This window comes from Canis lupus, chromosome 31 (genome assembly GCF_048164855.1).
Source record: "Canis lupus baileyi chromosome 31, mCanLup2.hap1, whole genome shotgun sequence".
Lineage (NCBI taxonomy): Eukaryota > Metazoa > Chordata > Mammalia > Carnivora > Canidae > Canis > Canis lupus.
Window position 1 is genome coordinate 8,690,267 of NC_132868.1, and position 27,706 is coordinate 8,717,972.

General features: G+C 46.3%; 1 protein-coding gene and 1 long non-coding RNA gene across 2 annotated transcripts; one reads left to right on the forward strand and one right to left on the reverse strand.

The window, feature by feature from the left end:
• Positions 1-1,863: 1,863 nt before the first annotated feature.
• On the reverse strand, positions 1,864-27,624 carry SRD5A1 (steroid 5 alpha-reductase 1). The gene is made up of 5 exons (XM_072807373.1): positions 27,329-27,624; positions 14,986-15,152; positions 11,627-11,728; positions 9,462-9,612; positions 1,864-3,623 (listed from the first exon to the last, which is right to left on the reverse strand). The coding sequence occupies exons 1-5, from the start codon at positions 27,607-27,609 to the stop codon at positions 3,557-3,559; spliced, it is 768 nt and encodes a 255-aa protein (XP_072663474.1). The 5' UTR covers positions 27,610-27,624; the 3' UTR covers positions 1,864-3,556.
• On the forward strand, positions 21,191-24,654 carry LOC140621943 (uncharacterized). Its single transcript, XR_012021686.1, has 4 exons — positions 21,191-21,415; positions 21,530-21,684; positions 22,947-23,061; positions 24,403-24,654. It is a non-coding gene; the product is annotated as an uncharacterized lncRNA (long non-coding RNA).
• Positions 27,625-27,706: the final 82 nt, after the last annotated feature.

Below are 27,706 nucleotides of genomic sequence, written 5' to 3' on the forward strand. Positions count from 1 at the left end.
CTTTTAAGTATATTTCTAAAAACTATAAAAACCATTCCTAATTTTTTTAAGGAAATACCTTTCTAAATCACTATAGGAAACATAAGAAAAAAAGGAAGTTGCAAACAAATAATAAAAACAGGAAAAAAGATAAAAGAACAGCTCAATATAGCAGCTATTGGGGGAACTGCAGCCCACTTATTCAATGGCAAAGTCTGTTTATCATGTTGTTAAAGACAACCAAACAAATGACACCTGAATCCTCGAGAGGGCTGGGAAATGCTGGATGGATTTGCCAATGATAGCAGCAGTGTGGTGGTATTCTCATCAAATTCGGAGCCCAGGCGAGCAGCATTCAGCAGGAAGATGATCTTATATTGGTAAGGGATACATAGAAAGTTTTGCAGAATGCCAGCCTCAAAACACAAAGCAGAAACTCTTAGAAATACAAGGAAAATTTGACATGGAAGAAAAATAAGGTTGCAGAGAGTTTTAACAATATGATCACTATCCCTGAACTAACAAACCACAGAACAAACAGCAGCAACTTTAGAAAATGGCCTTGTCATCATCATAAAAGGCTTGAGGCTACAGAAGGAAACTGCAAATCCATGGAGGAGAGACTTCACAGCAGACAGGCTCTACTATATTCACAGGTGTGAAAAAGAACTAAAAAGCTTTTCAATGAAATCCCCCAAATGGTTGAAAAGTAAAAAGCACCCAAGTAAAAATTAATATCCTAGAACACTGAGATCAAAGCAAACCTGGGAAGAACAGCTAGAGACCGCTTAGGATCATAATTTGAGGAAGGTCATTAAACTCCAGGAAATGCAGTCAGTGTCCCTTAGCAAAGCATACAACCTTAAAAGCTGAAAATATACCTGTTAAGAAAGCAGCTGAATGAGGCACTCCTCCTAAGCAGTTAGGAGTACAATGAAAAGATCTCCCCTAAATGAGAAGAGCGAAAATAAGATAAAAGCAGATATGAAGTTAGAAGATACAGAGGAAATCACCCTAACAAAAATTAGAGTAAAACAAGATAAACTGAGACTATCTAATGAAGAAAACAACCCATAAGATCAAAGTGTCCAGGTGGTGTGTTCTCAGGTTGCCACCCTCTCTGCACCTGCTGTCAAACCCTCTTCTCATTTCTGATCTGTATGGAGTACCTGTGTAAATCTCAAAAGAAATACCATAGCTTTTAAGGCAAAACAAAAACAAAAACAAAAACAAAAACAAAACAAAACAAAACAACCAATCCCATTGGCCAAAGTAGAAAACAGACCAATAAGTATGCCCAGAAAAAAACAAAACAAAACAAAAGAAAAAAAACTCCAAACAGCAATCTCAAAGAGAGGCATTCCTGTTAAAATCACACAAGAATCCTGACAGTCATCTCTTTTTTCAGTATTGTTCTCGAATTTCTTGCTAACATAAGAAGCAAACAAAAACGAAAGCAACAGCTTCAAATATTGCCAAACAAGAACTCGACATGTTTGCAAATGGTAGGACCACGAAGCTAGGAAACTGGAGAACCACCAAAGAAAATGGTAGGAATTCACAGAATAACTTCCAGCAGCATGGCTAGATGGGCCAAACACGCAAACATCAATAGTTCTGATTTATCCTAGTTATAAAATGCATTTGGGGACGCAGTGTCAGTCATGATGAACAAAACGTCAAACATCTAGGAATAACAGAAATGCACGAGATCCACATGGAGAGTGTTCGTTGCGCAGCCCTGCTGAGAACCCGACAGGACAGGACACTGCGAGACTGCTAACACTGGAGGGAAGCAGGTGTGGGGGCTCAAGACCATGCTCCTGCCTGGACTTCCTGAGGGAGGATGTGGAGAGGGGAGTCTCAAGCGGAGGACAAAACAAATGGACTTTATGTAAGTTTATTAATCTCCGTATAGTAATTAACGCAGTAATTGGTGGCAGTTTGCTAAGCTACAGGTTTTAGGAAACAGAGGGCAGGAAGACAAGATAGAACAGGGGGTCTTCCTATCAACTGTGCACGCAGCGTGGCCGGCAAAGCAGGAAGGGCGCAGCAAAGCCCGGGGGAACGCAAAGGGCCGGGGCCTGTGCTGCTCACACACAGAAGGAACATTCCAGGCAAGCGATCCCGGCTCTCAGCCCAACATCCTGCTCCCACCCGTGCACCTTCCAGAGAGCACAGCAGCCCTGATCGATCGTGACGTGCTCGGCATTCTGAGTATTCCTGAGGAGATCCAGAATATTTATTGCTTTGTGTTTTCAAGCAGTTGAAAAAGGGTCATTCAATAACAAAATTTCTCTTCAAAAACATGGTGTGTCCAGGTAAAATGAAGCATAGCTGTATCGGACAAGTTTTCTGTGATTTCCGAAATCACAGGAGACTCTAAAGATCACTAACACCGAGAACACGGCTTCTACGTAAAACCTTGTGAGGAAGGGAGCTCCTGGGGTGCTCTAGATGCCCCCCACCACCCACTGAGCAGCGTCTGGGGGCCAGGGTGACCAGTCTGCTCCTTTGCCTGCTCCTGCGGTCCCCCCACTTTGCGGAGGTGGTGGCCACCCAGGCAGCACTGTCCCAGGACAGGAGGGGACCTCCGCTGTGCGTCCATCAGAGCTTCATTGAGTGGCCAAGATTTAACAGCCTCCTGGATGGAGATTCCTTTTAAATATCTGGCAATACATGGTACATTGTTATTACTGCCATTCATCTCTGTGGACCTTTCAAGCGCATCTAGAGTAAGAAATTGTTCCAAAATATTGTTTTTGCAATATTGAGGGTACTTAAAAAAAAATGCCTTATGACATCCTAGTTCCACCTAGAAGGAAGAATAATCATCTTAAACCAGAGACTACTGATGTCCATGGCAATCAGCAATAATGGGGCTCCCCACTGCACTGGGGACCTCTAAGAAATCTTTCAGTGGGGGACAGAGCAGCTTACCCCTTATGAGTGCACCCAGCACCCCACCCTGCAGTGGAGTCACCTGGGGAGCCAGGTGACTTTCAAAGTTCCAGATGCCTTTTCTCCAGGACTTGGCTGGGCCTCCTGGGTCTCTCCTTCCTCGCCCCGAGTTCTCTGCCCCACAGCGAGAACCTGGGCACTTTCCTGGGGCTGTGACCACACTGTGGGTGCCCCTGGCCCAGCGGGGTCCTGGCTTTATCAGGGGAGGGAGCAATATCGCCTTTGGCCTTGAACTCGTGGCTAGAACAGGTTGTACGAGGGGCAGTGAGATGTTTCAGTCCGCAGAAGCCACCAGAGATGGCTTGTAATCCTGGTCTTGCACACTTAGCTGCAAGCAGTCAAAAGAGGAGACTCCAAAATCAGAGAAATGGTCAGCTGGAATGCCCCAGAGTTCCAGATTCTCGACCTAGTATGCAGCCTGATATATCAACTTGCATTTGAGTCTGATTAGTGTATTATTCAGTAGCTTACAAATTCACTAAGAAAAAAATTCCTATGGCAAATCTTGAAAAAGGTGAAGTAGCAGGAAAACGACAGAGACAGGATTCATTTCCATAATCCTTAGAGAAATAGCATGGAATGTTTCAAGTCCAACATCATTCCACTAACAATGAACTTAAAACAAAAATGGGATTATAATTTTTCTGAATTTTGGGTAATCTTCAAATTTCTCAAGGTACCACCTAAAAGAAGACAAAAAAAGAACACTAAGAAAAAAAATAATTTTGTTGCCTAAACATTTAACAGATAATGACAAAAGGGAAAACACATTTCATTGTGCAGGAATACGGAGACTTCTTAAAAAGTAATACTAAAAACTTTGGCATTTCGGACACCTGTAGTTGGATTTTGTCTCTATCATGAATCATTAAATATGTCTGATTCTAAAGCATGATTCATAAAAAGCAACCCACGTAATTCACCTTGATGTTGGCAAGGAAAGTTAGGGACATGTGGTGAAGCTGATGGGCACAGCGGAGAGCCATCTCTCCAGCCCCCAGGGGGGAGCTCAGGAGGTGAGTCTTGAGCATCTTCTCCTTCTGGTGACTCTTGACGGTTTTCAGCAGCCTCCCAGAGAGAGCTGCGGCCCAGCCCCAGGGTCTGTGGAATAGGCACCCAGCTGCGTACAGGGCGCTCTCAGATCTGGGAAGACACAGTGGGGCCCTGCGCTCAGAATGACAGGCACTTTCGGTTTTGATATTGATGACATCAATGAGGCACCTCATTCATTTTGGGGTGGTGCCTGGTTGGGAGGGCGGCAGCTAGGTAGATAGAGTGAAAACTTAAAAAAGAACTTGATGAGATGGAGAAATAGGCAGAAAAAAAGGAATTTCTGTTAGCACAAAGGATACCCAGGAGAAAAATCATGCTAGAACATGACTCTGTGCAAGAATGTGTGACAAAAGCAAAGTGACAGGGAGTCAGCAAAATCTGATGGTTTCCACTAAGACTCACACCATGGTGAGTTACCTGTGAACAGGTAACTAGGCCTATCAGACCACCAGGTGCGTGTGCACGCACGGTCCTGTACACCCACAAAGGCACGCATTGAGAAGTTGCTCTGTGGACCTCTGCATCAAGCATCACTTGTGACATGAGGCCACCAGTGATAGCTCTTCTCTTCCAGACTGTGACACGAGCGCCCATGTCAGAAGGTGGCTGCCACAAGAGGAGCACGAACTACGGGAGAGGATGTGATACACAATTCCTCTCTGGTTCCAGAAGGTTCTCGAAGGCCTGCATTACCCTCTGCCTGGGTACTCCCCCCCCCACCCCAATTCATGGGCTAAAAACCTAATGCCAGTGGTGGATTAGGAGGCCAGGGCTCTGGGAGGTGATTAGGTCATCAGGGCGGAGCCTTCAGGAATGGGATCAGTGTCCTGATGAGGGAAGTTCCCGAGAGCTCTGTGGCCCTTCATCATGTGCAGGCACCAGCAGGAGGGTCCCATCCGCAGCCCAGAGGGGGCCTTCACCAGAGCTCGACCAGACTGGCACCCTGACCTTGGACTTCTGGCCTCTCCACCTGCGAGGAATAAATGTCTATTGGCTCTAAGCACCCCCGTCCCCCAATCTATGGTGTTTTTCTTACAGCCGCCTGAACGGACTCAGCCGGCTAGGACGTAGGACCTGGACAGTGAGCAGGCTTCTCAGAGAACCAGGCACTGCACACGGAAGGAGATGACAGCTTCTAGTCAGTAAAAACAGGACAGCAATGCCCATGCTCGCCTATGAGACAGTCAGAGGGAGGGCTGGGCAGCATGGCTGGAAGAACTGTGATGTCAGAACCGTTATTAGGGTGCCTGGGTGGCTCAGATGGTTGAACGTCTGCTGTTAGCTTGGGTCATGATCCCGGGGTCCTGGGAGTGAGCCCCATGTCAGGCTCCCCACTCACTCGGCAGGGGAGCCTGCTTTCCCCTCTCCCTCAGCTTGTGCTCTCTCTCTCAAATAAATAAAAATTGGAAAAAAAAAAAAAAGGAACCGTTCTTAGCTTGGACTCTGCTCACTCAATAAAGGGAGGTTTGTCAAATACGTTAAATTCATTTCAAAGAAGCTATTCTATAGGAATAAAATTTGCTTTGTTAACATGATTCGACTTTTCACATTCTTTTACACCACTGAGATTTGTAAATCCAGCTCAAGAAATCACACCTTAAAATTTATAAATATGTGTGTATATATATGTTTGTAAATATTTTTAAAAAGGCGAGCAGTGTATGATTTTTCTTACTATTCTAACCCTAGAACCAAAGCTGTCACTTCCGTGATACTGACCAGAGCTGGATACAAATTTTTTGTCCTGATTTTATTACTATGGAGCCCGAGCAAAGCTTGAGAGTAAGATAATCCCTCACTGAGGGATGCCCACTTCGGGGCATCGGCTTACACTACACTGAAGAGAATTCTTCATATTCTTTAAAGCATCAATCCTCTTTCTGGCTCGCCAGCAGCCTAAGTACCCCATGCTCCTGTCCTGGAAGCCTTCCTCTGGTGGACACAGAAAACCCATTCCGAGCGCTCCGGGACCGTGCTCTCCGTGGCTAAGTCTGGGGATGGGGGCCATGAGAACAAGGAAGTCCTTCACAAACATGCTCTGCTGCGACCTTATCTGTGTAGGTCATTACGCCGTCTGTCATTGTGTCCTGAAGACGTACAGACTTCATTTTTCTAAGTGACATTACACTTACTAGGTAAATGCTGCAATAATTGATTTCCACAGAGCCCCCTGCCCCAGGCTCTCCTCAGTGGCTGGCCTTCCACCTGCAGGCTTTTGCTGTGAACAAGCAGGCACCTGCCCTCAGAGCACCACGTCACCAGGCACTGTGGGAGCATGTCCCAGCCACGCAAGCGCAGCTGCTCAAGGCTGGCAGTGGGGGAGAGGAGTACGGAAACATTCTTCTTTCCCATTCCTTGACATTTTGCCCTCAAACCACAGAATCTGTTAGCAACTTGGCACAGCTGACCCAATGTCTCCAACCTAGTGCTTAATTATCAGTATAACTCTCTATGAATTTAAATATTTCACATCCAATTATAAACTCAGTGTAATCAGATATTGCTTTGAGAACCTCTTAATAAATACAGGGATTGGAACAGCCCCCTGGATTGTTTTCTTTTAATTAGCTGGGCTCACTTGATTATTTAAAAAAAAAAAAAAAAAGGACAGCTTTTGTCCTCAGCTTGTAAATCCAACATTTCTGAGCATACTTCCACTAAACTGAATTGATTAGTTTTTCAGCAATTAAAATTGGTTTTGTACTGATATCAATATAAATAGCAAATGAATGCAAAAGAATCCTTCCACCTTGTGAAGCTTTCCACAAAGAATACCTTTGGGTTTTCATTAACAGAGATTTTTCATTTGAAAAATGAAATTATTTATTTCTATTTCTATATATTTCCTATTCAAATGTTGAGAGAGATTTTCCCGTTTTCATTTGAGAAAACATATTTACCACTGACATGGCAGGCTCTGGTTCAATCTTCCTCTGATATAACTTCTTAGAGTATCAGTAACATCTCATTTTTCCTATTATTAGAAACCAGCCAATGTTCGCTTTTTACTATCTAATGTAACTAATGTAGAAGAATGGTATGTTCTCCAGGGGCGATGTCAGCCATGAGAAGGTGGTCTGGGGGGGTGGGGTGGGAGGGCCCCTGCCTGGAGAGGAGGGAGGGGGGAGGGAGGAATGGAGGAGGCGGAGAGGAGGAGGGAGGGGGAGGAGGGAGGGGAAGATGGGGAGGAAGAAAGGAGGGAAGGGATGGGGAAGGAGAGGAGGATAGAAGGGAGGGGAGGAGGGGGGAGGGGAGCAGAGGAGGAAGGGGTGGAGGGGCGATGGAGGGAGAGGAGGAGAAAAAAGAGGAGGAGGCAGAGGGGAGAGGCTGGGAGGGAGGAGGACAGAGGGGAGGAGGGGTCCTCAGGGAACACAGCATATTAGGCTGTGCCAAGATTCACTAAGTTGTCATCATCACTATTATTTTCCTACAAAGTGCTTTGTTCACACCCAAAAAGATGCATCCTAGAACAGCATGGGATGTGGGGACGTCCTGGTGTGGCATCACCTGGCCAAGGAGGAAAACGGAGGGCTTCAGGACTCACATACATGGCCTTTCTCGTGAATTAAGGCCCAGGCCATTCTGAAAGGCTAAAAGACTGGGGCTTCTGGAACACAGGACCACACGCCAGAGCACTTCCAACAGCAGGAGTTTATTCCCTCCCAGCTCTGAGGGCCAAAGGTCTGACGAGGTGCCGGCAGGACCATGCTCCCTCCCAAGTTCTCAAGGAGGATCCTCATCTGCCTCTTGCAGCTTCTGGCAGCTGTGGCAAGCCCTGGGTGTGTGGCACGTTGCTGCGGGCTCTGCCTATGTCCTCACACGGCCGTCTTGTGTGTGTGTGTGCGTGTGCGCGCGCATGTGTGTGCATGCGCGCGCGCGTGTGTGTGTGTGCATGCACGCGCGCGTGTGTGTGTTCACATGGCCTCTTCCCTGTGCATGTGGGCCATTTCCCTACTTATAAAGTCACCAGTCCTCCTGGCTCAGGGGCCTGCCCTCCTCCATCATGACCTGACCCTGCAAATGACATCTGTGATGACCCCTATGGCAAATAAGGTCACATTCTCGGGGTTAGGACTGCAGCATAGTCTCTGGGCGGGCATGGGGTGGGGGACACAAGTGAGCCCATCATTGCAAACTGTCCCATTTCCTGCCAGTGTTGGTGCCGTAACCCCTTTCCTGAGCCTTCCCTGGCATGTGCCTTTCCCTATGTCTGTCCTCAGCAGCAAGGTCCTGGCCCTAAGATCCCCTGCTGCCTGGCACCTCAAAATGTGGAGGGCTGGAGGGTGCTTCTCCTAAGATCTCAGTAACTCTCAGGCTTTTGGCATAACATCTACAAACATTAGCTAGACAGACATTCCAGCTCGGCCCATTCTCTTTGTTGTCTCTGGTTATAATCCTCTGCATCTTTAAATATGTGGTGAGCCTGGAAAGAAGGAACCTTGCCTCTGAAGAGTCTGTATCTTCCCACTATGCCACGACATCAATCAGTTCTTCTGTGGGCTTCTTCCCTCTGCCCGCTTCCCAAGAGATAGCAGACGTTGGAGAGTCCGACAATGTTCCACATCTGCACATGCCTCCTACCATGTCAGTGGCATCAGAGATCTTCATGAAATGTGTTTGGGGGAATGAAGCCAGGGAAGCAGGGCAGCACCCTTCCCAGCGCAGGGACACAAGCAATCAATGTGGCCTCCAGCAAGAACTGCCTGCGCCGTTTCCATCATCGTTGTGGCATCGGGGGACACCTGAGATTGCCCCCTCCTCAGAAGCCTGAGATTTGGTTCCCTGCACCTCAGTCCCTTCATGTGTTGGGCTGGGAAGGGCTCCCCGGGCTCTCTGCAGCTTTGACAGCCTGGGATTGCTTTTAATGAGTGTATGTCGGTCAGGTGGATCACAGGCCCTTTTGGGGATCTGATAAAGGCTGAGGCCCTGCACTTTGGAAAACAATGTAATTTCGAGGGTGTACAGAGCCCAGAGCCTGACAGCAAGTGCAGGGTTGCAGGTTGCAGGGCACCTGCATGCAGGGGCTGTGGCTGAGCCGGGCTCCTCCACGTGCAGTGCTCCTCCAGACCCAGTGGCTGGCGGTCGGCATTCCGTGCTGCAGACCATGTGTTCCTGCTCAGACCACGAGTCCCCTGCCGGACATTTCACTTGATCATCAGCTTCAGCAGCATGTTCAAAGGGGCTCAGTCATACTGAGCAAATGATGATGCAGACATGTACCTGACAATTCTTTTATTTTTTTAATGTTTTTTTTACTTTTTATTTTTTATTTTTTTGTACCTGACAATTCTTAAAAGCAGGTTATCCTTTGGGCGTTCACATGGTTTTGGACTTGGTTAGCTGAAGCAAGGTATACCCTGGGATTCAGCAGCTTGGACGAATGTGAACGTTTCAAATATCACACCTGAAAATTGTTATAATAAGACCAGAGGACAAATTCAACTTGCTAGAAGTGTTTGAGAACTTACCGGTGATGCTGCTGTGCCCGGGTGAGTAAAATGCAGAAGGTGAAGAGAGCGAAGGCCCCGCCTTGAATGGACCAGCTGGCCAGGCCGTAGCCACACCACTCAACCACCTCCCCAAAGTAGTTGGCTGCTGTTACATATTCAAATAAGCCTCCTGCAAGAAAACACAGGCAAGTGGTGCATTTCCTACAGAATGATGCCCTGCAAAACACTGACCCCCAACATGGCCATGCGTGCTTACCTGGAAAACCATTACAGAATTGTAAGCAAGGAGACACACCCACCATTACTAGTGTTACCATCTCTCATCACAATTTCTGGTAGTAACTACACCCCTACCTCAATACCTAGACTGTTCATCTGAATATAAAATACTACAGTCTTCATGTACTTAAAGTAGGTCATTTTACTACTCAGGGAATCACACTGATGGAACCTAAGTAAAGACAGAGAACAAAGAGTAACAATTAAGGCACCGGCCTAATTGAATGGACCCATACTAGAGCCCTGGACCCAAAACGGAAGAAAATAATTGTTTTCGAGGATAGATTCATTCCTTCAGCCATCCATTTTCACAGATCTTTCCAAGTGTGCATTTCAGGCCAGGCCCTGCCCTACACACTGGGGGTGTGCCGTGGATAGACCACACTCCCTCCTGGGACACTAAACCCCAGTGTAACACAAGGGGAAGGCACAGAGCACGGCATATGGTGGGGAGTGCTGCGGGGCAGCGCGGTGAGAGGGGCCCAAGAGTCAGGCTAGGGGCAGAGGGAGGTCTGGTTGTGGCCTGTGGCTGGGAAGGGGCCTCCCTGACAGGTGAGGTTTGGGGTTGCAGTGGGGGACTGGGGCGCTCTAGGCAGCAAAGGTTTAGGCCAGAGAGCAGAGTGGCAGGCTCCAAGCACCGCCTGATGTCTATAGTTTAAGTAACTTGAGATCTGTAGGGTTTTTCCATCATTTGTTTGTTGTGTTCTTTTCCACCTTGTATGGTTTCCAGGAAGATAGAGATTCCAAACCAGGCCAGGCCATGTGATTTCCAGTTCCATTGATGTTTTAGTTTTACCTACTGAGTTTACATTTTGTTGTTGTTGTTGTTGTTTTAGTTTCAGAAGCTGTCTTGCTTTCTATCTTATAGCTATTTAGTTCTTTTTTTTCTTTTCTTTTTTTTAAAAATATTTTATTTATTTATTCATGAGAGACACAGAGAAAGAGAGAGAGGCAGACTCACAGGCAGAGGGAGAAGCAGGCTCCATGCAGGGAGCCCAATGTGGGACTCGATCCCAGGACTCCAGGGTCACTCCCTGGGCCGAAAGCAGGTGCTAAATCGCTGAGCAACCCAGGGATCCCCTATTTAGTTCTTTCTATAGCATATTACTCCTTTTCTTATATTTTAAATCCCTTTTAATTATTTACACAATTAGCTATTCACTTCATGATCTGCTTCTATTAACTCCAAGATCTGGAATCTCTCCAGTGTAATTAGCTCTTACTCGAGGCACCTTATGTCCTCAAAGGTTTTGTGGCTCTACTTTCTGTTGGGCTCTCTGAGGCCTGAGTTGAAGGCAGGTCCTCTTGGGGATCTGGGCTTGTGTAGGCTGGATGTGTGAGGGCACCACCTCCCCAGGACCACATGGATCCTAACTTGTGGCTTGAGGTTTTTGGACCATCCACATTTGGTGCACATTCGGGCTAGAGACCTGCATGCAGGCAGCTAGTGGTTACAGACTCTCAAGAGTTGGGCCCTAGATTCAAGCACTCAACCAGGATGTTATGGCTTCCTTCCTTGAGACCACAAGGATGCATTTTTAAAGATTAAAAAAAAAAATTACCCAACATTTTAAACTGTTTTCAGACAGAGGACCAGTTGTCTGTTCTTGCTACTGCTCAAAATGAGGTATTGGGCACCCCTGATAAACTATAAATTCCTCCTCCTATTCTCTTTCCAAACACAGATACAACTAGTTTCTTTTTCACTTAATAAGCATTCCATTAGCCAGCATCGGCTCTTTTATCATTCTGTTAAAACAATAATCCTAGTGATTGCTATCAGTAACTTGTGACTCACATGGAAAACTTGAGCCTAATACTACAAGCTAGTTACTGGATTCGGCAAAACATCCAGGCCTCATGTGAAGCAATTTGGAATCAAGTCTCCATTTTTCAGTACATACCCCTGGGAATCTTATATCCAGTCTCCCCCGGTTTTCGGAGATTCCTCAGAATATGGTCTGAATGGATGTTTATCAGCATACCGATTAACCACAAGCAGAAACCTAAAGGAAAGACAATCCATAGGAGTATTATGGTCACTAAACTATGAAATCCACAAACCCAAGCCTGATGAACAGGCATTACTGTAATCTGTCCTATTATCATTATTAGTAAGCCGTGTTGGCCACAGTTGACAGTAGAAATCATTATAATAAATATTATGCTTCATTTAGAAAGTTAAGTGCTACCCTCAGGTCTGCTAAATAGGGCTTTGTTTTTCTAATAAGACCAATAAATCATTCGGTCTGTTCAGAATACTCTGACCTGATGACTGGCATGCTTGCAAATACTACTTAGGACCGTGGCACGGGCTCCCTTTCAGGAAGAGGCAGCACCACCATCTGTGGGTCGGCCCACGGGAGGAGGTGAAGCCCTGGTGGTGCTGCACCACGTCGGGCTAGCAGTGCACAGGCCCCAGCGGTGGTAGCTCTTGGGGGCTCATCCTGGCACTTTTCCCTTCTTTCTTTTAAGCCCCTTTGGCACAAGTTCACCACACCCACAGCTTCACCCACCACTCCTTTCCTGCTCTCTCCCCATTTGCATTCCTGGGTCTGCTCCTCTGTTTCGGCTCCCAACAGAATTTCCTACTGCTGGCTATGTCTTTCCCTAGATATCCTGTAACATCCCAGATGTTTCCTCTCCCGTACTTATAAGTCTTTGGAAGTTTTTTTAACACTTAAAGGGAGATTTACTACAGGAATTAATTTCAACAAGAAAAGGTAAAATGCCCAAATAGTGTTTTATAAAAGGACTAACTTGATTTGATCAAATTGCCAACAATTTGATCATCCTGTGATATTAGAAAATATTAGAAAATTAGCAGTCTGATATTAGAAAATTAGCAGATGCTGCTTATTGGTGGGACTTGATTCACTATCAAAGAAACACATACATGGAGTAATGCTGTCACCACTGATTCCTCAGTCACCCAGTGGCAGGGAATCCTCTTCCGGCTACAACGGGGACATAGGATGCATTCTGGCCCATAGCAAGGGTTTCAAGACTTCTTCCTTCTTCCTTCACCACCATAGACAGTTTTCTTTCTAAATAGTTCCTACCAAAGCTAGTAATATGTGTTTTTAAGTCACTTACTAGATCCATAAATGTACAGTTGATGCAAGACCTGTTTTGTATTTCGGTAGGTCACCTCTAGCTAATTTGGCCCCTGATGTGAAGTTCCAGAAAGAATCAGGTTCTTGAAATGCCATTGTTTTCCTTATTTCTCTTCTAGGATACAAGCACCAGATTGGTAAGAAAACTAGTATTTGTGCTCATCTAAGCTAAACATTTAATTCTGGTTTTGGGATCTTAAAGTCTTTGTATAAAATCTTTTAGATTAATCACTGTTACTGCTCTGGAAAACTTTTTGTTAGGATGTTATTATTACTACTTGCTTAGCTCTTCTCGGTAAGTAGCATAAATGTAATTAATTATTCAAGTTATTTAGTGTTTGTCTCCTTACAAAAACTATAAATTCTATGAAATATAAGTACAACACCAAAAAAGTAACCTCGGTGTTTCCCTGTTGGCATTTTTTCCCACTTTTGATTCCATCTGCTTACTTGTAGAGAAGATGAGAGGTCTGTATACAATTTAGTGCTGCCTATAATTTTAGACCAGCTTCGAAGACATCTGCAGGGGATGGGGTCTACCTGCAGAGCTGCTTCAAAGGACATTTAAATCCATATACCAAAAGGATTCTTTGTTTTGTTGTTGTTCATCAAAAGTATCCAAACAATTCACCATAGAAATGATTTGTGGGAGAGACTCAAACATGTGATGCCTATGTCCTTTAGTTAAAAATTGATTCCCCTTGCCCTCAGCTGCCTCCTCTTGGGGAGCCAGCATGGGTGCAATGGTTGCAGCCCTGGCTCTGCTATTTACTCAGGTCAGACCTGGGACTGGGTGTTTAGCCATCAGGCCTCCCTTGCTCATGTGTAGGGTTCCTAATTTCTGCCCTGTCAGGAACTTGGAGTGCCAGAAGGCATGTGTACGGCTCCCAGCAGAGGATGTGGCCTTCTCCACAGGGCCAACACAGCCTGCTCTTTCTCCTTCTCCTGCTGGTTGGGGTGGAAGAAAATCAGGTAGCCAAAAAGCAGGTAAGGGGACACCTGGGTGGCTTAGTGGTTGAGCATCTGCCTTCGGCTCAGGGTGTCATCCCAGGGTCCTGGGATCGAGTTCCGTATCAGGCTCCCTGCCTGGAGCCTGCTTCTCCCTCTGCCTGTGTCTTTGCCTCTCTCCCTCTGTGTGTCTCTCATGAATAAATAAATAAAATCTTAAAAAAAAAAAGTGGGTAAGTCAAGAAGGTATTTGGGGGCACGGCACCAACAAAATAACTTGGGTCTGGCATTTGGTGGGGAGGCACAGGCTTGGGGGAGCCACCATGGCTCCTGGGACTCTCATCATCCCCCACCTGGTGGCTGAGGGGGCATGTGGCCCACTGCTACGATGCCCACGTATGATGAGCAAGGACATTGCCCTGGGAACAGAATTTTAATTCATGGACAAAAATACAACCAAGAAATGTGAACATGCCTTGCCAACAACAAAATTCTCCTCCAGCGCTAGGCCCTCCATGATCACACCTTCGGGCACAGAGTGACATTGAATGACACGGGAGGCCATGTTACAGCGCTAAAGCCAAGAGCCACAGGACATTCGGAAACTTAGAAGAAACTTGCTCATCAACAAGAGCCTCAAGATGATGTATTTTTTAACACTCTCGCATATGTTTTTGACTGCTGATGTTTTATTTTCATTTTGCTCAGAACTTACAAGGCTATAATCAGAACTCGGTAAGAAAGTTGAAAAAATTAAACACCTGACACACCTAAAAGTTTGTTCAAGTTAACATAATCAGAAAACTCTAACTGCCTTGTTGGAAGGTGACCCAGTTTGACTGTTTCTCACGTTCCAGAAGGCACTGTGGGAGGCTTAATGACGGTCTAGATTACATGGCCAATTAGCGCTGGAGCTCCTCAATCTTCATCTGCTGCTCACTCTGCTGGAGCCTGTGGCTATTTTTAGGTTTGCTTTAGGAACAGGTATTTGTGCTTTCCATGCCAAGCTGGCATGAATGCCGGGCACCTGCATCCTCTGTGGCTGCTGGGGCCACACTCAGCCTCCCCACTGCTAGGTCAAGGATCATTGCAGATTCCTTTCTCTCAAGAAGTGTGGGCTTTTTACCAAGAAACCGATGGAACACAAAAACCCAAGTTCTGATCAGAATGACAGAGTGCTTCCCTGGGGGGCCACTCACCCACTAGAAACCGGGGATCTGTGACCCAGTCGTCAGCATACACGGCGTACTGGCTCAAGTATCTGCTCTGCAAGTAGCCATTGTAGACACAGAACGTGAACGCCAATACACACGTGTACAGGGGCATCGGCTTTCCTCCTCGAATCAGAAATGGGAAAATCAAGGACCTTAGGAAACATGAAACAGAAACAGATTTCAATAAAACAGGCCAACGATAAGGAATGTCATTTCAGCAATTCGAAGTCCTGAGTTTTTTGTCTTGTTTCCTGGTGCAGAAACCATTCTCAGCAATGCACATCTGTTCAAAGTAGAATTTCTAGATAAGGAATTAACCATGTTTCAGTAATGTTCACCACGGGGCACAAACTCAGGATTGTAATTATACGGATCATGAGACAGACACACAGAGAGAAAACCGAAGGCTTCAAGAGGCTCTCAACATTTGTGTTATCTTCCCTCACTCTCATCTGAGCTACACGACATGGGGGACACCATCCTGTCATTGACAGCACAGTGGCTATATTCACTGTGCACTCGCCACCCCACTGGTGGCACCTAGGGACACCTACCTGGGGGACACCATGACACATGCTGGACGCAACACAAGACGGGTGCAGGGTGGGTAAGCAATCTGTTCATGGTCACAGAGCAAGTGAGTGGCTGAGCTTCGGTGTAAACTCGGGGAGGTCAAGGTCACATTCTTCTGTTCCAGCACACCAGTGAAAGTTTAGGGCAAGAACATATAAGGACAAGAAAGTGACTCCTTAGGAAGAAAGGAGGATGCAATACTGTAGTCTGAATTTCCTCTGTAAGGTCAGTGTGTAACACACTGCGAGAGGGCTATCACTACAAATCCCTGGACTTTAAGAGGATGGTAAGGAGCTACCATCTACAGATTCCTGCCCATAAATGTGACTGTCTGGACATCACATGCAAAAGCCTTAAAAGACACAGGTCACCAAAAACAGCGCAGGAAGAAACTGACAACTTGAATAGCCCTTTACTAATGAAAGAACTTGTGCGACTTGTGACATTCTGAAGCAGCCACAACGAGAGTCAGGGGACTCTGTGCAGCTAGTCACCACAGGGCACAAACTCGGCTAGTGCCATAGAGGGGACTAGCTGCACAGAGGCACAGGGACATTTAAGGGGACGCCAGCGTTCTGCATCCTGATTATGGTGACGGGTACACCCTGTACATAATCATCAGAACTGACCAAAGCACAGACTTAAAACGAGTGACTTCTATCCTATGTGAATTATATCTTAAAACGAGGAAAACATAAAAGCTTATTGTTTGTTTCCATTCTGACCGTCTACTCCAGGGCGAAAACAGAGCTGATTCTTAGCAGTCATAGTAAGAGCCTGAGAGCATAAGGCGTCCTGGCTATGCATCCTCAAGGCATTCTCCTGCAACATGCCCACTCAGGTCCTGGACAGAACATTCTGGCGATCAAGGGCAGTCTTCGAGGTTCTCATCTTGTTCAGATTTCTCCCTGCATCGTGAAAGCACGGTTCACACCTGACAGAGTCGGGACAGTCAGCTGCCATCAGGGATACATGGCAAACGCCTATGCCACAGGAGGCAGGTGTGGTTCTGACTAGGATAAGTGTGTGTGTGTGTGTGTGTGTGTGTGTGTGTTGGACCAGTGTGGCTGCTTTTAAAAACAGGTGGAGATTCTGATTCACTGCGATCCACTACTGTGGTTACAGTGCTTTTTTCCTCACCCTGTTCCTTGGCCAGGAGAGCCAGAAGGATGCAGAAGACAGAACAGTTCTCATTGTATCCCTGAAAGTCGAGGAAGCAGCCTTGTTGCTGAAGGTGGCTTAGCAGACTGATTCTCTGGCCAGGGGAAGGCAGAAAAAGGCCAAAGGATGAAAGATTTAGAGAAATATTTCCTGATGGTTTATGGTCTCAGGGGATTTTCTGGGGCGGGGGGCAAGGTATAGGACAAAGCCAACAGAGGGTTAGAATTATGAGCATGAAGAACTATGGAAAAAAGATCAGGAAGTAAGAACCATGAGAGATGCCAAGGCTGGACACGATCAGGGGTGTCTGGGTGGCTCCATCGGTGAAGCATCTGCCTTCAGCTGAGGTCAGGATCCCAGGGTCCTGGGATCGAGTTCCACATCCGGCTTCCTGGGGAGTCTGCTTCTCCCTCTCCCTTTCCCCTCTGTGATCTCTCTCACTCTTGCTCTTTCTAAAATATGTAAAATCTTAAAAAAAAAAAAAAAAAGCTGGACTTGGTTAGAAAGATGCCTGTGAAAGCATCTCAGCTCCCGAGTGCTCAGCTCCCGAGAGCCTGAAACTGGTGACCTGAACAAAACCCATGTAAAATTCAGCACCAGGTATTAGGGATGCAGGGTTACAAAGGGGAAAGAACAAAGTGTGGAAGCTTACATATAGAATCTATACTGAAAGATAAAGGTGTGGGAAGGCTTCTGGGTGAGATGTCACAAATGTCTACATGATAGATGAATGAAGTGTCACAGAAGCAACTCTGAGCGAACAGTCTGCAAATGTGGTAGGCATTTCCCTCCAGCATATGCAAAAAAGCTGTAGGCTTTCCAAATGAGAATCATGCATGGCAAACTTCTGATTCATTTTTCCCAATTCTGTTTTGGGTTCAGGGTTGGATTGTGAACATCTGGCAAATAGTGGCTGGCACCTTACAGATGTGAAACCCAAACCTGTCTTGTGTTGTATTCACATCCCCCTCCTCATCTGTCACAAATGTTCCATGCCTATGATAGCAACAGGAGTCAGGATCAGGTGTCAGCAAATACAGCCCCTGAGCCAAGTCCAGTTCACCACCTGTTTGCATACAACCTGTAAATGGAGAACGGTGTTTACATTTTCAAATGGGAGGGGTAAGAATTTCATTTCAGGACACATGAAAATTACATGAAATGCAAATTTCAGTGTCCATTAACAGAGTTTTGTAACACGGCCATGGTCATCTGTTTGTGTACGTTCTGTGGCTACTCATGAGCTATGGCTCCAGACCAGGCAGGTGCGACACGATGCGTGGTGTGGTGGTCTCACGGGTCTGTGTCCCTGCGCGGAGCGCTGCACATCACTGGGAAGCAGCATTCTGAGTGCATGTCACTCAACTATTCATCTTTATTCTCTTATCAGTGCACACCTGTTCCATGAAGACAAGGATAGTGGGCTCTTCATGCTCTGGAGAAACAGTGGAGTGTGGCTAATTGAGTTACCATGTCAGATGGCAAAGCTGTCCTGGCATGGAGTGACACCTTGGCTTGGCCGGAAGACTACACTAGAGGTTGGCATTACCAGACTAAACGGTCACTGTGACATCGTCCCTGACTCACAGGAAAGCGATGGTCAGAAGAAATTGGGAATTTAAAACAGAATCTAGTTACAGAATTTTACAAACGAAGTGAGAACAAGGCTAGAGCCGCTGGAAGTTAACAAGTGGCACCTTCTGTTACCAAGCGAGGAAAGCCACAGCCCAATGCTAAGCTCACTGAAGCAAAGAAACACATCCAGATGATAGAACTTGTTTAACACGATTGACATTTGGTGAGGACAGGCTGCTTGAGGAGTCGGGATGCCAGAAGCGAGGTCAGTGAACAGTTAAAAAGCAAGGCCGAAGTTTAAGTGAGCAGTCTTTGTGGTTCCTGGGGAGTCTTGGATGTTGCTGACACTACTCAGTTGCGGAAGCCAAGGCCGAGTCTGAAGTGACCAAGGGATCTGGCTCTAAGTGGTCCCCATGCAACAACCAATGGTGACAGCATTTCCATGGACATTGAGGAAACACTAGTTCAAACAACCTGAAGTGGGATCTGTTAAGATGTTGTAACCACTGGCAGTAAAAACAAACACATGGCAGATTTACAAAGCTTGTGAAAATGTAAGGTACTTAAAGCTATTCAGCAGATACTTTGCCAAAAATGCCAAACCAAATGAAACCAAAACCAATCTATCGCATGTGACTGAACCAATAGTTTCAACAGTGAACTTGACGTTTCTTCCATAGACTTAATCACGATTTTGAGTTCAGAGCCAAGACTGACATTTTTCTTTATGAGAAAAACTGCCCTCAACCACTATTATTGAATTTTGAAGGGCTCTTAAAATTAGCATTTGCTGAAGACTAGGTTTCTCAGTGAATTCAACCTAAAATTATAAGGCAAAGTATCACCTGTGTGCAAAACATACACTTGCATGAGTCACCAACTGATGTCGTCTGAACCACAAGTCATGGCAAACTGCTTCCCGGGCTTTCCATACTGTTAAAATTAAAAGCAGCAGTGAGATCTCCATTCTCACATAAATCTGCAACAGATACGATGTCTGAGCTCCAAGTGGAGTTCCACCAGTGGTTTTTGAACATTTCAAAACCTATTTAACTGTCATTGAGGAGCTGCCACCTGGCAACTGGAAGACATTCATCTACATTGTCGTGACAGACTAAAGTATCAACGGAAGAGTTGAATAGAATTCCATAAATGCCTTCCAAGCAATGAATATGTTAAATTACAATCAGAAATTTGTGGATTGAAATCAAAATTTGGCAGTACCAATGCAAGTGAAAAGACATTTTCAAGGAGAAAATCTCAGGCCACCTGGGTGGCTCAGTCAGTAAAGCGTCTGCCTTCGGCTCAGGTCCTGATAATCTCAGGTCTTGGGATCAAGCCCCATGTGGGGCTCCCTACTCAGTGGGGAGGCTGCTTCTCCCTTTCCCTCTCGCTTGTGCTCACTCTCTCCCAAATAAAATCTTTAAAAATAATAATAATAAAAAAAACCCAAAACATCTGATTGCCCATCAAGCATTAAGGGGTGAACATTTACTGTGGATGTTGATCATGGGGAATGCTAATACTGAAGTCCAATTAAGGGAATGTTATTCCTCACCAAAGAAAGAATTCTACTCTTCTTGTTAACACCTGTTACAGAAACTACTCTAAGGTTATTAGGCTTTGAATCTTCTCAATAGAAATCTTATGAAATATCTCTTTCACAACATCCTGTATTTTGTCCCTTGGCCCACAACACTTAGGAAAAGCACTATCTGGCCCTTTCCAAAAACAGTTTTGACCCTTGACCTAGATTAAGATAGGAGTCACACTCTGGAAACCTTGCTCTGACTTTCTTAGAAAATGCTTTTGCTCAAGGCCCCAGTACTTGGATTGCAGACAGCCTCTTTGGTCACAGTCTGTGAGGTGGGGACTGTGAGGTGGGGACTCAGCTGCCAAATGGATAGAGGGTCCTACTGTTCCACTCCATTGTGTGCCCTGGGGGAGCCTGGAAAAGACATGTAGAGAGGACCCGGGAGAAGGATCACTTCTCTCTGGTCTCACATGAACGTCAGAAAGGGGGAAGGACTGGAAATATAAAAGCTTATAAAAGCTGGTGCACACCTCTTCTGTTCCTCTCTTATCTCTGCCCTTGAAGGGACAGCAGTGACCTTGACGTCCACAGGCCTGGCCATAAAACCACTGAGGTCAGGAGAGTAAGCTGCCTCAGGCAATGCCGCCTATGCCTGCAGACCTTGAGGAGGGAGATAACATCTTCTTCCTCCAGCCTCTGCGAGGACTGGGACCAACAATCCTGGCTCTGGCGTCTTCAAACCAAATGGCCAGATGTGACACACCTCCCAGAGGGGAACACTCTGCTCCCTCTTGCTATTTTTTAGTTTGTCTTTCTCCTTTTAGGTTATCTTTACTTCTTTTCCTTGGAAATCCATGCAGCATTTGTTAGAAGGGGTTTCCTTTGAATTGGGCCAATTAGGAACCAAAATGGGAGGGGAGAGAGGCTTCTAGGCATGACTTTTATCTGAGCCTTCAGATAAGCTCAGGCTAAGGGCAACCCAAGGATTGTAGTGGACCACAGGCAGCTTATCAGAGTAAAGGATCCACTTCAGGATGTGGGGCCAGGCTCTGTGAGGAAGGTAGACACACCTGCTGAACCTACACAGTGCTTGCCCCGACCAAGCTCAGGGACCCAGGCCATCTCAGTTCTGACGCACGCATGAGTATTCAAAAGCCTTTTGCACATGGTGTCTCATCTACCCTGAGGAGCATCCTTCCCCATAGGAACTGTACTTTATTTAGGTAATACGTTATATAACTCTATGTTCTGTTCCTGTAATGAGCTAAAGGACATGAAAACAGTCAGGTCCCAGGGAGCTACAAAGAGATTCTGTTTTCTATCCCAACAGAGGGAGTGTGGGATTGAATTTGACACTTTGTTCTTGACCATGTTACAATATCCCATTTATTTTCCTTCTGATCTGCATAAAGAAACAGTACTTACTTTTCACCAAATTGTTATTACCCATGGAAACTTGCACATCTCTGTGGCTGTGGGACACCTTTGATGAGGGGCTGACCTCAGAGCTTTCAGAATTGAATCTCTGTGGAGCTTCGATGGCCGGGCAGCAGCTGGCTGCCTCCTGCCTGGGTGAGTTTACAAGCTTGAGCAGAGCAAAACACAAGTGTTTCTCACAGTTCCTGATGAAATGTTTCTAGGAATTCCTAATCCTATGCAACGTGTTTTTTTTTTTTTTTTTTTAAGGACTTCACAACTGTTACTATTAACCTATTTAACAGATTGGAACCAGAGGCTCAGAGGAACATGGTGACTTGGGCGACTGATGTAGATACTCAGAAGTGGCAGCTCTAAGACATCACCTTCCCAGCTGTCCCATTGACCACATCATGAGGATGCAGGTAGAACCAGGACTGCACCTGGGCTGACCTTGCCTGGTCACTCTGTGGCACATGAAATAGTCTCTAGATGACATTTTTGTTAAGTGTTTCTAGTGAGCCAGAATGATACTTTGGTTATTATACTGAGTAATAAAGTGGGATAACAAGATTTTATGTGTTTATATATGTGTGTATCCACATTGCTTAGAAAAAATTATTCAAAACCTACTAAAAACAATGAAAGGCATGGGGAAAAGATCTATCAAAATACTGTCAGCATTCTAAGTGATGCAATTATAAGTAGTTTTAATTTCTTCCTTGAATTCCTCTGCATTTTCAAAGTTTTCTACAAGGAGCATATACTTCAACTACAGGATCATTTGCATGCAATACCCTGCGTGTATGGTAAGCCCTGATGATCCCTGATACATTTGGAACAGACCAGATGAATGAAAGAGAGAAATTCAGTTTCCTAGGCTGAAGATGGGCAATCGTTGTTGGAAGGGCTCAGAGAGAATCAGGCAAAATTAATAAACAAGCGAATACACAGAGTATTCACAGGGAAGTTTGAGTTTTAAGGAAAAACAAAAGTATTTTCTTGCAGGATCCCAAGTACAATCACCTTGGGAGGGGCGTGGATTGCCAAAATGAACAAAGGTCGCCAAAGCTAGCCCTATGTGACTGTCCTTGCTGCAAAGCGGTGGCCAGGGCTCCGGGCTTCTCACCTTCCTGAGCAGTGTATTGGGAGTGCTTTCTTGGACTATTCAAGCCAGAGAGGTTGATGTTGTATGAAACCCTACTAATTGGTCAATAACTTTCATGCCCATCTGCTGGATGTGGTCTGCTCCAACGGAGAAAGACCTGAGTGAAAGCATCCCTAACAGACACGCACACTTGGGCAACACCTTGGAATAATGATCTTTAAAACATTTAAAGTATGATTTTCAGGTTTTGGAATCCCCAGGCACAGATTCCACACCTGTATAATTAACAAACTGAACTACAAGAATGACCCCTTAAGATGTTTTCCCAACAAACTGGAATGATAACATCCAGTTATTTCGCAATGAGAAACTGCGTGTTCATTCAGCAAATGATTTGACTCCCAAAATGAAAGCAACTGGACATTGTGTCCCAGGTACAATGAAACATCCAATTTGGTGATTTGGCAGCAAATCTAACAGTAGGCTTAATTATTTTTAAATGCTTAAAACTGAAAGTGGTTGATATCATTTTAATAACTATATGACTTTTCAACATTTTGACATCTTTGAAATCTACAGCACTTCCAAGATGTGGATCAGTTCCTGTTTTGTTTCTTCCCTCTGTAACACACTTCTGCAACGAATGCCACAGATCCCTGTAGAGCCATACACTTACGTTCTGTGCGCTTTTAAGGTGAGGTTATGAACCCAATGAATATTTCACTATCTGTCATTCTATACTTCTGCATAAAGTTTTTTTTCCCCCAAATTATTTGAATACACAAGGCAAGGGCCAAGGGTTTAGTGTATACTTCACCTTCTCTAGCTCCCTGGTGTGTTTTAATATTACACATGCCATATGCCACATTTAAAAGTGAGGCTGGGCTAGGGTCAGGCTCTCCCCACGGGGCCACCAGGAGAACAGAGCAGGAGTCGTCATGAATTGTGGGTGTGATCCTTTGAGGATCATAATCAGGAGCAACAGAATTGAGATCCTGCAGGCTCAAGGATCCAGCCAAGTACGAAGTTTGGGAGGAGGGTGTTAGGAAGAGGAGGCTTTGTGGGCATTTGAAAGTCTGCACTCTGGGGGCCACGCAGCACTCCCCCTCTGCCTCAGGGTAAAGTGGTCACTGGGGCTAGGGTGGAAATCCTCGTCCTGCACTCAAGTGGGACTTTGTAACATTGTTAAATGGATAAGCAAACGAATAAACCCAGCCACTCATTCCCTAATTTGCCAAGTGGGAAGAGAAAAATTCATGAGCAAAGGCAGCCCAAGCTCAGAGAATACTGAAAAAACCTGCTTGGCAGGAGAAAAAGCAGACTCAGGTCTGAGTCTAGAGGCCCATTTGGAGGGACTCTGACAAATGCAGAGCCACTCTGCACTGATACTGGGGACCACAGGAAACCGCTGCCAACAGCTAGCATGCACTTGCCTGCTGGAGTTCAGATCTGCTCCACGCACTGTAATACAAAAGGCGGCGGGAGAAGACACCACCCGAGCCCTCAACAAGCCCTGTAATCAGCATGAGATCAAAGTACAGAAAGGGGGATCCCTGGGTGGCGCAGCGGTTTGGCGCCTGCCTTTGGCCCAGGGCGCGATCCTGGAGACCCGGGATCGAATCCCACATCGGGCTCTCGGTGCATGGAGCCTGCTTCTCCCTCTGCCTGTGTCTCTGCCTCTCTCTCTCTCTCTCTCTGTGTGACTATCATAAATAAATAAAAATTAAAAAAAAAATTCAAAGTACAGAAAGGATTCAGGCAAACACTGTAACTAATAAAGGCTGTGGGAAGATTATGTTGTCTGTCAGGGATTAAAAATGTTCCTATAAATGTCCTTCGCCACCCATGGGGCCCTAGGATGTTCTTTCCTATAGCTACTCCCTCTTCCCTTCCAGGAGGGACTTCCTATATTTCTGACTCTTCTGCAAAAAAAAAAAAAAAAAAAAAAAAAAAATTCCTGTAATTTTTTGTCCTGCATTCAGCACTCCTTAAAGGAGTATCTTTATTTTTTAAAGATTTTTCTTTATTTCTGCAGGGAGGGTCAAATGGAGAGGAAGAGAGAAACTCAAGCTGACTCTGTGTTAAGCTAGGATCCCAATACAGGGCTTGATCCCACGACCCTGAGATCATGACCTGAGCCAAAACCCAAAAGTTGGATGCTTAACTGACTGTGCTACCTAGGTATCCTGGGAGTGCTTGTCTCTACATCTCCAATAATGAGTACAGTGCCAGGTATGCAAATCAATCTTCAGAAATGTGTGCCGAATGAGACATAAAAATGCACAGATTGTCCCTCTTTTGTAAGCAAAAACCCCTTCCCATTGACTGTGAAGCACCCTTACCTGGCTTTGGTCCTCACCACTTCAGACAGCTAGAACTCCCCTAGGGCACGGCCCTGCCTCACTCCTGGGTAACCTCGAAGCTTATCATAGGGCCCCTGCAGACATGTCCTGGTTCTGTAAAGAACCATGCCCTTGGCCTTGTCAGCATCTCCCTAGCACATCCCCTGGTCTGAGTCTGTCCTGCCACCAGCCCGACTCAGGCTTGCATTCACATAGTCTCCTGTGTCACCTGCAGGACCCTGGACAAATGGTAAGGCTGCACAAATGCTGACTGGGCTGGCTGGATGCTAACATGCTGCTTGAGCTTCTGTTCTCCCCAAAGGGCTCCAATGACGGTTTAATAAATTAGCTGCTTGGGTAGAATGGAAAATGTTTATCTTTTCTATTTGGAAAATGTAAATGTCCCAAACCACACAGGCTAAATGTGCTGTCACATGTACAACTTGAAACAGAATAGCCCAGCAAGTTGAAAAGCTACACCTGACCTAGCAAATCCTCTGGAGTAGTTTCTAAAGCCACTGCTCTAGGAATCAGAGGTTTCAGTCCCAACATCCTCTTGTCTGATAGCCTTGGGTAAAATACCTGAATTCTGTGTCTCAGTGGCCTGATACAGTCAGGTTCCAGTACTCGACAGGTGTCTGTGGCCTCACAGGATGCTGCATTCATCCAGCCTCACACTACAGTAAGTGGATACAATTAAACACAATGTTGTAAGTTAAAAAGCTCAACTCAGGCTTTCAAAGTTCTGTAAACCTTTCCCTTTACAAATTTCCAATGCCACATCTTCAGAAGTATCTTAAAGGCACTTGAGACTGGCAGCAGTGTGCCTGAGCAATACATGGGGTACATATGTGACTATGCCCACATGCATGACAATACGGAACTGTCTTGTTAATTGTCTATGAAGCATTTGCATTTGCCAGCATGGTGCGCACATTATACGGAGTTGCCTTTATTTAAATGCATGCCAATAGCATGGGCTGGCACCATCACGGCACCTCTTCCATTGACGGGGAAACCTGCTTAATAATATATCCCATGCCCCTAGTGATAAAGTTGTGGTAACACCCAGTAGTCTGACTCCAGAGCTTACTTGTGGCCATTAGAGAAACAGAGAGAAACAGGTTCCAGCACATTTTTGGAGACATGAACACCAATATGAAAATTCTGACATTCAAATTGCAGTAACGCTAAACCACATTACAAAAAAACAAGCAGCCTGCCAACAATTTTGCTCACTGGAATAATCTTGAAGAGTCAGGAACATAGGACGTGGAAAACCTTTGTTGAACATCTGTTCCTGTTTAAAGTGCCTACAAACTGCTCCAGCTGATTCTGTATCCCTCTTTTTTTTTTAAAGATTTATTTTAGAGAGAGAGTGCAGGTAGACTCAGGAGTGGAGAGGGAAGAATCAACACTGAGCAGGGAGCCTGACTCAGGGCTCGATCCCATGACTCTGAGATCATGACCTGAGCCAGAACCAAGACGCAGACACTGAAGCAACAGAGACACCTAGGCGCCCCTGACCCTATCTCCAGTGTCCTTGGCACTCGAGGAGACTCTTGCTCTCCATGCTAACCCTCTCTCTACTTGTCCTTTGGGTTCTTTGCTTCTCGTGGCTCAGCTCAAGTTTCATTCCAGTCAATGCAGTTCCAGCTTCTAAAACACCTGGAGTCCTCACGCACAAACTATAGCGGCAACAAGCCCTGGGTCAATTTAGGAATCTTAAAGTCTTTAAAGTAGATTCTACCCTTCCACATTTCAGATGATCAACTTTGAGGCATTGAGAGTTCTCGCAGACAAGGATTTTAAATGATCCCTGTAAAAAGGTGAATTTAACCAGCACTTCTGACAACTTCTGAGGTTTTGGTCATCCAAGTGTATGATGTTCTCTTTCCTTTTTGGATACCCTTCAGTGGTCCCAAAGCAAAATCAGGTTTTTACCAAACGAGGGTTATAGATATGCTTTTCTTCCTTCCATTGGTCATTTGGATTTTCCGTGGCCATATCCCTGATGTGCTTGGCATAGACATTTTGAGTAAATACTGGAGGGCCAAAAGCTAAAATCAGTATTCAGCTGAGCTCAAAAGCAAATGTCACCATTGTAAAGCAGCATTTCAGGGATACAAGAATAAACCTACAATTTTAAGTCAAAAACATGTCATCATTTTTTTTTAAGTCAAACATTCTGGTCAGATTTTAACAGCTTGCAGGTTCTGATACAGGAAAATGACTCTGGTGATCACTGCACGCCCACTGTCCTTAGCAAAGGAAAATGCTTTTCTAGCTGCTGTAGGCGTGACACTCCTGAGCGAGCTAACCTGCACATCCTCAAGCGTCCTCCTCCCTCCCAGTGGCCAGGTCAGTCCCTTTCCAGCCCTCTCTCACCACCCGTCGCTGTCCTCACCCCCAGCCCCACTTTCCCAAACTAAGCGTATTAAGCCGTCTGCCCCAGGGGAGGAAGGCGACGGTGCCCGTTACAGGGCAAGGGCGGCACGGGCGGAGAGGTCATTAGGACAGGGCGCCAGGGAGGGAGGGCGGGCGCGGGGCGAGGAAGGAGGGGGCGGTGGGGGCGGTGGGGGCGGCGCCTCGGCGGGGGCGGGGGGCGCGGGCCGTTACCGTTGCGCGTAGTGCAGGAGGAACATGGCCAGGAGGATGCGGTTGGGCGCGCGGCGGAGGCGCTCGGCGGCGGTGCGGGCGCACACCCACAGCGGCACGGCCAGCGAGGGCAGCTCCTGCAGCGCCCAGGCGGCCCGCGCCGGCACCCCGAAGGCGGCGCCCGGCGACGCGTAGCGCCCGTAGGACGAGGCCGCCTGGCGGAGCAGCAGGGAGCCCAGGAAGCCCAGCGCGCACTGCAGGTAGGCGAGCGCGTGCAGCCGGGAGACCTCGGCCGGCTCCATGGCGGGGACGCGCGGGCACGCCCCATGGCCCCGCGGCCGCGGCGGGCCACTTATAGGGCGGCGGCGGCCGGCGCGCGGGGGGCGCGGTTACCTGAGG

Coding starts and splice junctions, on each gene's coding strand:
- SRD5A1 (XM_072807373.1), bottom strand. CDS start 27,609: ATGGAGCCGGCCGAGGTCTCCCGGCTGCACGCGCTCGCCTACCTGCAG. Junction 15,153..27,328: donor CTCCTGCACTACGCGCAACG/GTAACGGCCCGC, acceptor ATGTTTCCTAAG/GTCCTTGATTTTCCCATTTC. Junction 3,624..9,461: donor CGGGCACAGCAGCATCACCG/GTAAGTTCTCAA, acceptor GTCTTCTTTTAG/GTGGTACCTTGAGAAATTTG.